At 36.4% G+C, this 14,800-nt stretch overlaps 1 protein-coding gene across 4 annotated transcripts in view; it reads left to right on the forward strand.

Annotated features, from left to right (window-relative positions):
• ADGRB3 (adhesion G protein-coupled receptor B3) overlaps positions 1-14,800 on the forward strand; it is a 649,111-nt gene that overhangs the window by 276,200 nt on the left and 358,111 nt on the right. For all 4 annotated transcript variants that reach the window (XM_075923698.2, XM_014575580.4, XM_089777101.1 and 1 more), the window contains 3 exons: positions 3,792-3,956; positions 7,494-7,658; positions 8,641-8,805. In XM_075923698.2, the coding sequence (XP_075779813.2) occupies positions 3,792-3,956; positions 7,494-7,658; positions 8,641-8,805 (495 nt within the window). The remainder of the gene's footprint in view (positions 1-3,791; positions 3,957-7,493; positions 7,659-8,640; positions 8,806-14,800) is intronic.

The raw sequence follows: 14,800 nt of genomic DNA on the forward strand, positions 1-14,800 counted from the left end.
CTATGGAGAATTCCCAAAATAAACAATTTTCTTCCTGTCAATAATTAATTAAAGCAATGATGCTGACTAGCCTTGCTAACAATGTTTTTCACAAAAATATTTGCAATAACTTGAACTGTCTTTTTAATCCCAAATAATGAATTTCACATCTGAAACTGTATTACAGAAAACATTAACTCCTCTGTGGACCCCCAGCTGTTATAGACTGACATAGCTTTCCGGCCCTTAACGCTTTCATCATATTTTAGCTGAGTTCTTTGCACTTTGTGAATGTCATTAAGTAATGGAAATATAAATGAAGTCTCAGAATGTATTTTCTGAAGATAAGGATTATTAGACATTAGAAATTCCATTTGGGGGGCATTTAAAATTGATCTGGAGAATGGTGGTGATGATATAAAATAAAGATGAAACCTGCTTTTGTTATTATAATAGAATTAGATGTGCTGTTGCTTCAGGCCTTTTCCATCCCTAATTTCACTAATTACCCTGTAGTTAAATTTTCATATGTCATTTGCATATAAGAAATAAGACTGTTAACTGTTGCTCTGTATTTTGGTGGGAGACTGGATCCCAGACAAAGAAATATTATAGGGATCTGGTTTTTTCATGGAAGACTTGTTTTGAACCCACCATTTATTTGATATTGGAGAGGTATCTAAACCAGAATGGAACCCTCAGCTCCAGACTCATCTATTCTTCCGGCTCTTGGTCAGACTCCAAACCATAAGAAAACTATTTTCAGGTTATGGCTTGGTTAGTAATAAACTTACAAGAAACATTTTGTAAGATTTTTTTGCCCTAAAATGCCTTTGAAGAACAGCTCATGAGAATTCTGCGATTTTGGAAATGTAATGTTATGGGAACAATTTACAGCATTCTGACATAATCAAATCTTTGCCTATGAAGACAAACACTAGCCCTAATCCTATTCTGTATCCAGAACTAAATACATCCTCTTTGCCCATGTGTATTTAATATCAAGAACTTTCTCATTTCATATCTTTTTCAATGTGATAAAAAATGATCATTTATTCTTGACTGGACATGAAAAAAATTTGGCTTTAATTTTTGTATTTTTTTGAAGTGATCATTTCAATTTGAGCCTCCTTTTCAACTATAATTGCAGTAAATGAAATTATTCCCTTGTTATTCCGAATAGCCCTGTGGAACCTGAACCAAGAAATAGTTTTTTCACATTCTCCTGATCAAAAGAATGTTGATCCTTAGAGTCAGGGCTGGATTGAAAAAGTAAGGCATTGCCAGTGAAAAAGTGGTTTAAATGCTATGGTTGAGTCATAATATTTCTCCATGAACAGTGCCTGTTGTAGTCAGACGCAATATAAAGGCTTAGGCAAAAATATATTTATCAGCTTATTCATTTTCAGAAGCTTTGGATTTCCTCATTTAACTAAGTTGTCAAGGTTAATCAAGATTTTTAAGATTAATAGACTAAAATCTATCAATTTAATATTCACTGAGAATGCTCCTATTTTTCTGTTAATGCAATGCATATTGATGTAATATTTAGAAGAGAAAGTTAATGAAGCTAGGAACTTGAAACATAGGGTGTGAAATAATAATTGTATTTTGTAGACCTTTCGTGTCTGGCCAACTCAATAAGCTTTCAGCAATAAGGGATTCATGTTGATGAAAGGAAGTAAAATAGCCACTTAATTCATGGAGGGGCAATAAAATGGCAGTGATTCACCGGAGTTAGACCCTGGTGGGCCACTGCCTCTATATTTACCTGCACCTCTGCAAGTACAGGTAATACTAGCTCCCATTGGCTGGGAATGGTGTTCCACCGTCAACAGGAGGTGCAGGTAAATATGACAGTGTAGGAGCCTGGATCTGGCCCACAGGCTGGTATTTGCCCATCTGACTTACATTTCTTATCAGAAATGGTCTTCTCTGAAGTTATCTTCAAAATGTTCCAATTCAATCTATCGTCTAAAAAGACAACTTACTGTCTTCCTAAGAGAATGAAATTCTGGCTCTCCATGTATAGAATTCCCATTGAAAATGCATATCATTTCATGATTATGTCCCCCAGGTCAAATCCAGAGTTTATTCCACTGAAAGTCACCTGGTGGTGGAACTTTGCTTTTGCTGGTGGAGCTTTTGCTGCACAAGAACACAAAGAATTTGCCTATGGCTGCGTCTAGACTGGCATGATTTTGCGCAAATACTTTTAATGGAAATGTTTTTCTGTTAAAAGTATTTGCACAAAATCTTGCCAGTCTAGACGCACCCTAAGGGTGTGCAGGGATGTGCAACTCCCTGACAGAAAGAGGTTCTTTATGGGCAATGCTCAATGGAAAGTAGGACAAAAAAAAGAATCTGTCCCAGCTGAACATCAGCTTCATGTAATGGATGTGTTAGGGCTGTAGCATGCCACTCCATCTCTCCAGACACTCCTAGCCTTTTAAGGCGTATTCCCTGCAGAGACAACTGAGGTGTCTGAACACCAAGTTTGCTGTTCAGGATGGGTGGTAGGGCCTTTAATTTTGTCCTTAATATTCTTAGATTTACTAGAATATAACTGAAACATTCTTTGCAAGATTTCTCTTTTTAAAGAGGTTATTGCCCTGGAATTAAAGCTTTACATAATTGTGTTAATTATTTTTAATACATTGTTTAAATCTGACTCCAATTCTTCTTGAAAAGAAAATGCAATATAAGGATACGGTATGGTCTATGTTAGTTTTTTCTACACTGAAATGAACAGAGAAGAAGGCTTGCTATAACATTCCTTATTTGTTTTGTGAAGTCATTGTTTATATAAAATATTTATGTGTATGTGTTTATATCATATTATAATCTCAGAAAGTAACTTAGCTGTTCTGGTCCACAGATATAGGGAGACAATTCCATGCATATTGTCATATAAGGAAATAATGCAAAACCGAGGTTAACCTGAAGATAAACATTAGGACAATACCCTGTCATGATTTCATTGAAATAAATTATACTTGCAAGATAAAGCCCTTAATGTACCAGAGTCAGGCTTTGTCTACACTGCAGTGATATTTCGAGATACCAAAGGTATCCCAAAATAGCTATTCCATATCTTTTGAGCATACCCATTATTTCAAGATATAATGGGCTCGCTATTCCAATGTCCCTGTAAACTTCATTCTGTGAGGAATAAGGGACATTTCAGAATAGCTATATATTTCAAAATAAGTGCTGTGTAGACAGTGCCAAAATTTCAAAATAAGCTATTTCAAAATAACATCAAAATAACATATGCAATTTGCATAGCTCAAATTGTGTATCTTATTTTGACCTATCGTGCAGTGTAGATGCACCCTTGAGAGTATGAGAAATTACAAACCTAGGTCTGCTTTCAGAGAAGACTAGTGATTTTGGTTTTCTCAACTTTGTGCCCATCTTGAAACACCCAAAATTGATCTGATATATTTTTTTGCTGACTACCTGTTCACAGAAACTGAGACCCCTTTACAATATTTCTAACTTGGCACCTAAAATCACTAGTCACTTTAATGTAGCCCATATTACTTACAATTAAACTAAAGAAAAAATATATTGAGATTAGACTAATTCATAATAGATTAATTAAAATTTTCCAAAGTTCAAGGCAGTATATGGAGAATAAGACCTTATTGCAGTCAACTGAATTTTTAATGCTAATATTTATAGGCTAATGCTGCAAACTTGTGAAAGCTGTTTTTCCCCCTGATGTTGGCAAAATTGTCCCTTTTATGATATTGTTGCATTTATTTTGAATCTTCTATATTACTGGTGTCCTGTTTGCTTTGTTACAGTACATGGAGTTTGGGAGGAGTGGTCACCTTGGAGTTTGTGTTCATTCACATGTGGTCGAGGCCAAAGAACAAGAACTAGGTCATGTATACCTCCGCAGTACGGGGGAAGATCATGTGATGGACCCGAAACACAACATAAACCTTGCAATATTGCTCTTTGCCCTGGTGAGCTTATATAGTAACTATTTGTTCAATTAGAGTAATTTAGTGTAGCTTATTTGTGATTTGCATTATAATGTATCATGCACTTGAATATTTGGTGAGCAATTTTTATCAGGATTACACCGATGGTGTTAGATGCTATACAGATATGTAGGAAGAGAAGTTTTACAAAAAGTTTACAATGTAATCTCATCCTATATTGGGATGTGTTATCAACCCCTCTTTATCCATGTTGAATCCCACTGATTTCAAACAGATGGGGTTAGATTCTGTGCCTGGGGAGTTTGGGAGGAGGATCCCAATGCAGGAGAGATACCTAACAAGACAACCAATATACCAAAGGCAGGGAAAAGGAGAAACATAACAGATGTTACTGTTATGTATATTTTAAATATACTTTGCTAGGTGAGCTTAATAATAATTCATAAATAGGAGACTAAATTATTCTAATCATTTATACTAGTTTATTCACTTGTGCAAAAGGAGGACCAGTACATATTTATGCACCATTTTAATGCCATTGAGACTTAAGTGCTTAAATTGTATAAAAGCATTAAATTGGTCCTTCACAGTAAGGTGTGTGTCACTGATTGAGATGGAAAATAACTGACTTTAATACAAGCTGCTTTCGTCATGCAGTTTTAAATGTCTGTTGAACAACTGTGATTATTTTAATTAGTATTTTTACTCTTTACATCTGTAAATGAATTTTCAAAATTATCTAAATAATTCCATGAGATTTCATTCTCTCTTACGCTTTTTCTAAATCAGTTTAAAACATTAGGGCCTTCAGCTTAATAGAACTATTAAAGGGAAATGGAGTCACTGTCATGCATACAGTTCAGGTCATGAGCTTTGAGTGGCAGAGAGTGCAACATTGCTGCTCTTAGATAAATTTGCTGTACAGACATGATTAATTGAATCCAGACATTGAGAAAGGTTTCGTGACTAGCGTGAGACAAGTAGCAATATCACATCTATGTCCATACATGGAAACTTCTCTTCAAAAGGCACTGATGTCTGCATTAGGCTTATTGATGTTGAAAATTCAAGAGATGGTATACATCAGCTTCCTTTGTCAGCAACAGAACCTGTGACCTGATAACTAGGAGTCAACAGATCTCTTTTATGCTCTGACCTCATTTTGTAATTTTCATTCATGGGAATTTCCTGAGACAAGACAAATGGAAAATCATTTATTTTGGTTTTCTTCAGCACAACCAAATGTTATGGATACAGCCGTTTCATCATTTGTTTGAAATATTTGATTTTCAGGCCACCATATTTTGGTAGTGAAAATGGAAATTTATTTGCAAATTTAAAAAGAAAGAAAGGAAGAAAGAAAATTGTGAAGAAAACATTGTGTTGTCACCAATGTTCCCTCTAACTCTTTCCTTCCACAAGTGGAATAACTTGTGTTATGTGTATGTGCAAATGTGCTACACCAATAGAAACACATGCTTCTGGCTGTGGTGTCTATGAATGCTCAGCTAATCTCTCCTGGCTGGCAATTTAAGCACACAGCTTACAGGGAATATTGGTTGCTGCTCAGACAATGATAACTTTTGTGACTGTAGCTTTCACAAATGCACAAGACAGAAATCAAAGGCAGGGGCATCAGGAGAATTAGAACATTAGATTCTCTGAGGACCCGACCTGTGACAAGTTCAATCGTTAGTGCCACTGTAACAAATTGGATTTATTTAATTGTGTTCAGTTTTTTCACACATTCAGTTTCTGATCACTTGGGTATTTGGAAGAGCTTATTGGAAGACACACAAGTGCTCACTGCCATTGTAAATGTTGCATGCCTACATCACCATTTTTAAAAAACCAGAACAATTTGTGTAGGAGCAATGCTACCTTAACACATTTACATGGCCCTCCAGAAAAATACACAAAATCATATACGAACCTTAGCTGAAACTGAGGAGCTGAAGAATGCCAAATAGAAGTAGAAAAGATGCTACTAGAGTGTGAACTTCACCGCTATGCTGGGAGAAAGCACAAGGAATGTACCTCTTCCTTCAACACAAAACACTTAAACTGTCATAATGTTTATGTTGGTTCCAAGTAGTGCATAGGATTTTTGCAGTCTCTCTGTTCAGCTGTGAATTTCACCCACAGCAATTACATGCTGTATAATTTGCCTTTCCTGAGATAACAATGTAAAATTTAAAAGTGGCGACTGGTTATAAGTTAAAGTCTTAAACAGTAATCATAAAGCTCTTGAATGATATTCAGTGCCACAGTCTGAATCAACATGCCTGGCTCTCCACATAGCTATTTGATGGTGCATCAGAAGGTGAGTTTACAGTCATGTGTTTCTATTTGTCCTAGGTTAAGAGGAGCAAATGAAGGAGGTACACCACCAAATACAAAGGATAGGGGCCTGACCTGTATGGGGCTCAGTAGCTTCTATTCTCATGGATTTCAAGGGGGTTCAGTTTCACTCAAAATCTGTAATTTATCATCATTATTTCACCTGCCTGCCATAAATAATAGTGTTAGGCATGAATGAGTAACAATAAAGAGAGACACATTAAAATGTAGTTCCCATCATTTTTCCTTTATGCATAAGGCCTTATAATAAATGAATAAAAACAGTTTCCATGCCTGCAGAGGCTTCAGTTTTCTGCTGAATAGGTTGTCAGGCTCTAGGACTGGACAGAGACTGTCCATAGAAGTGATACAGTGCCTTTCTGTTAAAAGAACTCTGAAAATAAAACTTTACCAAAAAAATAGAGAAAGTCCTACTTTACAAAACTATTCACAAGTGATAGCTGATAGATTTGTAATTATTTTTACTTTGAGGTCCTGGGAAAACTGTGGTGTCTCAGATGCCTCTACATGACTGACTGACAAAGGTTGACTTTTAGTCTCTCTCTTTTTTTTTATTCATTGTGGAGAGAAGTACAGCTATATTTTGTTTTAACTTAGTGATTGGATTTTCAGTAATTTTGTTCAAGAATTCTGCTTTCTCTAACTGTTGGGACCACAGACCCCTAAAGCACTGTGTTACCATCCCAGCACTGCATTATTTGTGTAATTTCTCTGTCTCAGAGAAGGGAAATGCTGATTCTTGCAGTCAGGATGAGCAGTAAAAGTTACTGATTTTCAGTTATGCTGTTTTTAAGTGTAAGTGTACTTATAAGGCCAACTTTTCAAAGAATAATAATAGGTAAATAACCATCTATTGCCAGCTAAATTTGTGATTTCATATCAGGTAATGGTGTGCACAAAGAGTAATTCCTGTTTGTGTTTTGATTGGTGTAGTGACTGCGTGTACATTTAGTCAAATCACCAACTTTGCAATTGTTATCCAGTGTATCAGAGATAGATTGTACCAAAACAAACAAACAAATGAAACAATAATAAATTGAACTGCAAACAAAGAAAAGACCAACAATGTAACTATCATTGTTGTAAAAAGTTGGAAGTGATGCTTTCAGAGGATACTGATTCAGATAAAACATTATTCTACTCTTGCATAGATTGGAAGATAATGTTGGCGCTTATGCTTTTTTTGTGTTGTGGTAGTTGATGGGCAGTGGCAAGAGTGGAGTGCATGGAGTCAGTGCTCAGTGACCTGTTCTAATGGCACCCAGCAGAGAAGTCGACAGTGCACTGCAGCTGCTCATGGAGGTTCTGAATGCAGAGGTCCTTGGGCTGAAAGCAGGGAGTGCCATAACCAAGAATGTACAGGTAAGTAGGATCCTCTCTGCTGAAATAATTCACGTAGAAAATTTCAGAATGGTGCAAAACTCATGCCATTCATTTGTGGTTAAAAAGTGATGTAAGGGCCCCATTTTGGTGGCCTGCATCATTTAAGTTCTAATTCTGCATTGTATGGGTTGACCCTGTGCCTGTCTGGATCCTATAGACAGCCCTCAGGCTCATGCACTGATTTAGTTCCAGAATTAGGGCCTATATCCTGACTCTCACAAAAAGCCTGTTGAGGACAGTGGGACTGTGTAAGTAACATGAAAACACTGGTCTCTGAAAAACTGACATTCCAATTTGTTAGTGTTATTAGTACTTCTTTAAAAACAATTATGTTTAGAAATAAAAAGTTGAGGACTAGAAAACAATGTATTTCAAGAAACAAAATAAATTGTATATGAAGAAACTAATTCTCACTTTCACTCAGCTCTGGCACTGCAAACTGGCATCAAAATGTGAGTAAATTATAATCACATTTAATTTAAAGGCCGCTTTACACTGCTAGAGCATGTAAAATCTGGCTTTAAATAACATATGAGGGATGCTTTTTAATTTTAAAGTATTTTATTGTGCTATGCATTCCATAGATATGTACACAATAACAAAATACAGTAAGTACAGAGAAAAGAAAAAATACAAAGGTGACAATATCCATGTTCAGGCTTCAAGAGCAGTAACTTAACTCAAAGTCAAAGTCAGAGTTTTTTTTTTTAAACTTGAGATGTGATGCAGCGAGGTCTGATTTTGCAAAGGGCAACCCACAATCCTTAGTTAGGAATAAACAGAAGAAACCTAATTCTCAGAGATGCCAAGTGGTTACGTCTATCACTGACTTCACTTTTATTCACATGCATGAAAAATGTTAGAGGCCTCTATACAGTGAACAAATTTGAAATTTCTGGCCTTAATAATTTCTTAGCCATGCAGTTTGTTACAATTCGAATAATGGCATTCCTCCAAACAGCTAATGGTCAATGGAACCAATGGGGTCACTGGAGTGGATGTTCCAAGTCATGCGATGGTGGCTGGGAAAGGCGAATAAGGATTTGTCAAGGTGCAGCTGTGACAGGGCAACAATGTGAAGGAACTGGTGAGGAGATCAGACGATGCAGTGAACAGAGATGCCCAGGTGAGAAGCAAATATCAATACTATTATTTTATGTAATTCAGTGGCTCAGTGACAGAAATCATTATATTTGAGATAGAATAAATATATAAAAAGCAATTCTTCTTAAAAGGTTCTACCATGCCTTTGACCCAGATAAGCAATTGCTATTTCTGTCAATGACTGTAGATGCTGTATAGCCCAATGGGTGCTCAAAGCATGAAACAATTTTTAAATAAAATTACAATAAAAAAATTGAAGCTCTCGGAAAAGCATTTCATTATCTAAGTCCAACTTCATTATCTTGTGAGGATAATGTAGAAAACATCCCTGACTATACAGCTTCTGAGAAAATTATGGCTCTTTTGTATGGAGATATATATCTACCTCATAGAACTGGAAGGGACCTTGAGAGGTTATTGAGTCCAGTTGCCTGCCCTCATGGCAGGACCACATACCATCCTGAGACAGATTTGCCCAAGATACATAAACAGCCTAAGGATTGAACTCACAACCCTGCATTAAGCAGGCTAATGCTCAACCCACTCAGCTATCCCTATGGGTCTATCTACTACATGTTTTGTAAATCATGGAATCAGCCTTCTCATTTTATCCTCTATACAAAAGACCTCTATGTCATGCATCTGGGGCAACCAAAAGGAATGAAGATAAGGGGGGGGGAAGGAGAATGAACCCTAATGTAATGTATAGACTGAAAGAATATTGTATGTGAACAATGACTCATAAAAAGCAAGGAGTTAAAATGAAAAGTCATATATATTTCCAGTTTCACAATACTGCATTTCTTTGCAGTACATTTTGTGTTATCCTGCCCACAGACTTAAGTTTTTCTGAGTGACACTTAAGAATAAATTTGGGCTCCTAATAAAGTGATGGCTAAGCAAAAGCAGTTGGTGAATACTGTATTTATTTGTGTTGAAACATTGACCTGAAGCAGAATAATCATTATTAGACTAACACAAATAGGTGTTATACTGATTTTATGTGCTAATCCTTCATGCTGAGAGTCTTTTGTTCTAAATTCTGAATAGGGCAATGAAGCAGTTTCACTAACCTCTGAAAAATTCCTTTTCATCTTTCACGGCTTGCATTCTAGTCTCTTAAAAGATAGCACTTGAATGGTAGGGCCCATGCAGGTCAGGATTTGGGGAGCTTACAAGTCTAGAATCTATGTTCTCAAACCCATATATTCATAAGCAGCAAAATCTGTCCCCTGACACTAATCCAATCCCCAAGAACTGAACTCAAAATATTAAGGTAAAACTATGAGCTATAGCAACATGGTCCAAGAGCAACAAAGAAGTAACTGTAGTTACAAATCTTTATATTTCAGAGTAATTAATTGCATGTAAACAATTTTTTCAGTGTATCATTTCAATATAATCTACATTACTTGAAAAAGAATAAAAACTAACTATCTGTGTAGGAATAATACAGAAATAAAAATTTTGGCACAAATTGTATTTTTTCCATACTAATGCTGCACAGTACAGTACTCTAAAACAGGATTAATGTGAATCATCGGAATAAGCAGACATTCAGATAAACCAGTCTTGACCTACTAAATATTCTTTAAATCATTTGTATTTGTGGAGTTAGAGGTAAAACCATACTGCTGCAATCCAATTTTCAAAGGTTGCCACCTGCTGTTAATAAAATATTTTGCAAATGCATTTACAAGTCAAATGCACTTAGACCATTATGTGCTGTTCACTAAATTTGTTTACTGATTTGATTCATACGACACCACAATCAGCTTGCTAACAGGAATTGTCATAACATACATTCTTTATCCAATGATAATTATTATGCCGGAAATTATACATACATGTTAGAAGTTAAAATGAAAATTTTGACTTAACTCTTTTGAGGAAAAGTTACTCTTCATTTCAAGTATAGCTAAAATTTAAGCAAAGTACTGGGTGTGTGTGTGTGTGTGTGTGTGTGTGTGTGTGTGTGTGTGTGTAAAAAAACAACACTTTACAAAAATAAAAGTTAAGTGCTCATTGTAAGAATGACTCTACACTTACCTGGCTCTTTTTCCCTTCAGACATTTTGAAATGCACATTGAAAAAGTTGCCAAGATCCTGAAGTATTCATCATCCTAATTTATCGGTTTTCTTGATTTACTTTTATTTCATAGTCTGGAAACATTATTCAGAAAAACAGCACCAAAATATTTGCATCTAATTAGTCTCTCTTTTTATGATAAGGGATTATCAAGCATCTGACAGATGGAAAATGTCTGATTGGTCAGTTATTGACATTAGTTTTATGGCAGTGTAACAGCCAGATCCTCCACTTTTGTATATAGTTTTAACCAGTTTACACAAGCTAAGGATCTGAGAAGAGAGGGAAGAACAGCAGAGCAACAGTAAAGTGGCAGCCAATTCCCTGAAGAATCTTTATGCAGATTTGCAGCCACATGATTGAACCAATTCAACAAGAAGGGCCCTTCAAATGAGCCCACCATCCGGGTTCCCTTTTAGCTGCATGGCCGCACAGCCCCACTTCTGCGTAATCAGCCCCAGGTAGTCAGGAGTTCAGGGCTCCACACACGGAGCTTCCTGGCTGGGCAGGGCTGATTAAGCAGCTGCAGGGCTATGCTGCTGCGCAAGTTGGAGGGAACCTTGTCCACCATTGCCATTGGGAGTGAGAGGGTAGGTCAAAACCTTCACTATTACCCAATGCCTTTGTCATGAGAAGTGGTGGGAAGGGGGACACCTCTCCACTATGCTGGCCAGGCTTATATGGATGCCTCATCTCCCAGTCCAGTAAAAGTTCCTTTCCTGCACATCAAGCATGGATGAATAATATCTCGATATTTTGTTAACACATTTCAGAAGCGAGTCTTTGGTCAGGTAATAACAAAATATCCTCCAGGTCATAAGAGCCCATTTTCAAATGATCTTTATAAATAATGAATCTTCCATAAATTTGCCTTGAAAACTATAATTCCCTTTTTTATGATATCTTATGTTCAGTCAGTTTTGGGGAAGGGAGGTTTAAGTTATAGTTAACTTAACTAGTTAGTTAGTTAAGTTTAGTTCATCTTGTTAGAGGATAGTTTACTGGATCAGGACTCTGGATACTTGGGTTCTAGTCTAAGCTCTATCACTGATCTGCTGTGTGATCTTAGGCAAGTCATATCAGCTCTATGTACCCTGTTTTCCCTTCCCACACTTTGTCTGTTTTGCCTATTTAGATTGTAAATTCTTTGAAGTAAGAAATTACGGCATGTGTGTAAAGCACCTAGCACAATGGGGCCGCAATTTTGACTAGTGCCTTTTGATGTTGCTATAAAACTACTCTTAAAATAATAATGAACCAAAGTGTACCACTGTCAATATGATCAGAAGAATAAAAATGGATAAAATTATAAATAGGTAAGCTTGGGTTCTAGTTCTTGACTTTAATGATCCACAAATGGTTTTAAGTCATCCAAATTTAGAAATGAAGATACAGGACTTGATCAACTTCCACTGAAGTCAGCAGGCAAAATTCCAAACCAAGTTTGAAGGTGATGCAAAGTATCAATATATAAATAAGTGTAGATTCACATTAGTTTTGAAAAAAGACTTTGGATATTCACAAAAAAACCAATACCACAGTAAACTGTTATAATAATTTCTACTGTACCATGTAAAATATTGAACAGCGTTTGTAGAATACTTTGAAAATTATATTATATAGTTACAAAAATAATTGCTGGATAAGCAACACTTGTAAAACTCATGTAATTAGTAGATCTGGTTGGGAATTTCATGAAGATTTTTTTTCTATTAAACATAATTGTTTTGATAAAAAAAGATGTTGGGAAGATTTCTCAGATCCAGGATAGACTTTCAGGTCAAGAAGAGAGATCCGCCCACTCCAAAATACAAACAGGCTGGTGGCTAAGGCGTTGCCTGATTTAGAGGAGGGAACATAAAAACAACATAATAGGTCATATCTATGGTCCATCTAGCCCGGATGCTTCAGAAGCAATGAACACAATGGGGCAATTTTCCTCTGTTGTCCAGTTCCAGATTTTGACAGTCACAGATTAAAAGGCACAAAGAACATCTGGTTGTGTCTCTGCCCATCATGGTTCATAGCCTTTGATGGACTTTTTGTCCATGAATTACTCTAATTCTCTTCTGCACCCAGTGGTAGTTTTAGCTTTCACAACATCCCCTAACAAACAATTCCAGTACATTTGTGCCAATGTGGGATCAGGAAATGAACGTATTGTCTTCAAAGAGGCCATCTAAAAAATGTTTTTTCATGGGGTTTGCTATCAGTGCAAATTTCCTGAACACAATATTTGTCCCATTTTAATTAATTTCTGACCAATACATCTCACAAAAGGGAAAAATTGTAAACACATTTGAAGGCATTAGATCTGGAAAGTAAATGGGAACAAACATGCAGAATATGAATGTTGCCAGTATGTGCTTTTTCAAGCACAGAATTGTGTTCTGAATGCTAGAGAAGTATGTGAATGATTTTCACTATTTCATTTCAATTATGAATTAATGTTACACATTCTGAGATGCTATCAAAATGTGTAGAGAATCATTCACATACTTTCATGTCATTCCATATTAAGAAGCACCAATGGTATTTTTATTTCAGTATATTCAGTTTGTAGTCTTATTTGCTAACATTTTGTTAATTTATATTGCGCTCACTAGGCATGAAAGAACTCATATTCATCTTAGAGGAACAACACACATAGGCTACATCTAAACTACACCCCTCTGTTGGCAGAGGGATGTAAATGAAACGCTACGAAAGTGCAAATGAAGCCGGGATTTTAATATCCCGCCTTTCATTTGCATAATCATGTAATGGCGCTTTTTCAAAAAAGCACTGTTTCGGAATTGAAAGCATAGTCTAGATGCAGTTTGAAAATGGGGCGCTTTTTTGAAAGATCCTGTAAACCTCATTTTTTGAGGCTTACAGGATCTTTTGAAAAAGTGCCACATTTTTGAAAGAACCATGTCTAGATTGTGGTTTCAATTTCAAAATAGCTCTTTTTCAAAAGAGCACCATTATGTGATTATGCAAATGAAGCATGGAATATTTAAATCCTGGCTTCATTTCCACTTTCCAAGTGCTTCATTTATATCCCTCTGCCAACAGACACACCCATAGATTCTTATTCCAGTAAACTTCAGAACATTATTAACAAAATAATACTTAGGACTCAATGGAACTCAAACTGATCAGTCACCGTTTTAGTTAATTTTAAAGGAAGGGCTTATTAAAATGTAGGATTAAAAGTTATCCCTGATCAAATAATGTAGATGCTAGTTTATATGTAACTCCCACGCCTTAATTACAGTTTTTAAAAGTAAATCGGAAAAAGATATGCAATTTGCATACCACAAATTGTTTCCTTTTCCTATTTAACATTGCAGTGTAGATCTAGCCTTAGTTAGAGATACTTCATACTAATGCAAATGCTATTTCTTCATCCTGCCCCCTCTCTGGGTGTCTGTCAAAGGACATGCTGGTCCTACAGCATGTCCTGCAGGATAATACGTCTTTGCTGAGGCCTGTCTCACTTTTCTCTTTACTCAGTCTCCCTGAAAAAGTCCATACTGGAGAGATATTCAACACATCTACTCTTCTGGGGTTCATTTCATTAAAACATGCACAAAGTATTTTAAAAGAAAACTCAAACTTACAAAGTCTTCATCCAAGATTCAGCTGGGTGCATTCACCTACATCTCAAGCTGTGCACAGTCCCTATCCTGGGTCTGTTTTTCTGTTCACCTCATGCCTGGAGTGCAGCCATCTCCAGAAGCCATCCCAGCTGTTACCTTCCTCCTTCTGACACAGGGCCCTGCATGCAACTCCTTACTTCCTTTGGTGTCTTCTGGAATCTCCCAATCACAGACACTGTGGTAAAGCTCAGTTGCCATCCCTCAAGTCCTATTGGGCAGCCAGTAATGAGTTCAAGTGCCCTGGACCCTTTTTTCTTTTAGAGGACAGTGCCCAATTAGCAACT

Source organism: Pelodiscus sinensis, chromosome 3, assembly GCF_052426305.1.
Source record: "Pelodiscus sinensis isolate ZL-2025 chromosome 3, ASM5242630v1, whole genome shotgun sequence".
NCBI lineage: Eukaryota > Metazoa > Chordata > Testudines > Trionychidae > Pelodiscus > Pelodiscus sinensis.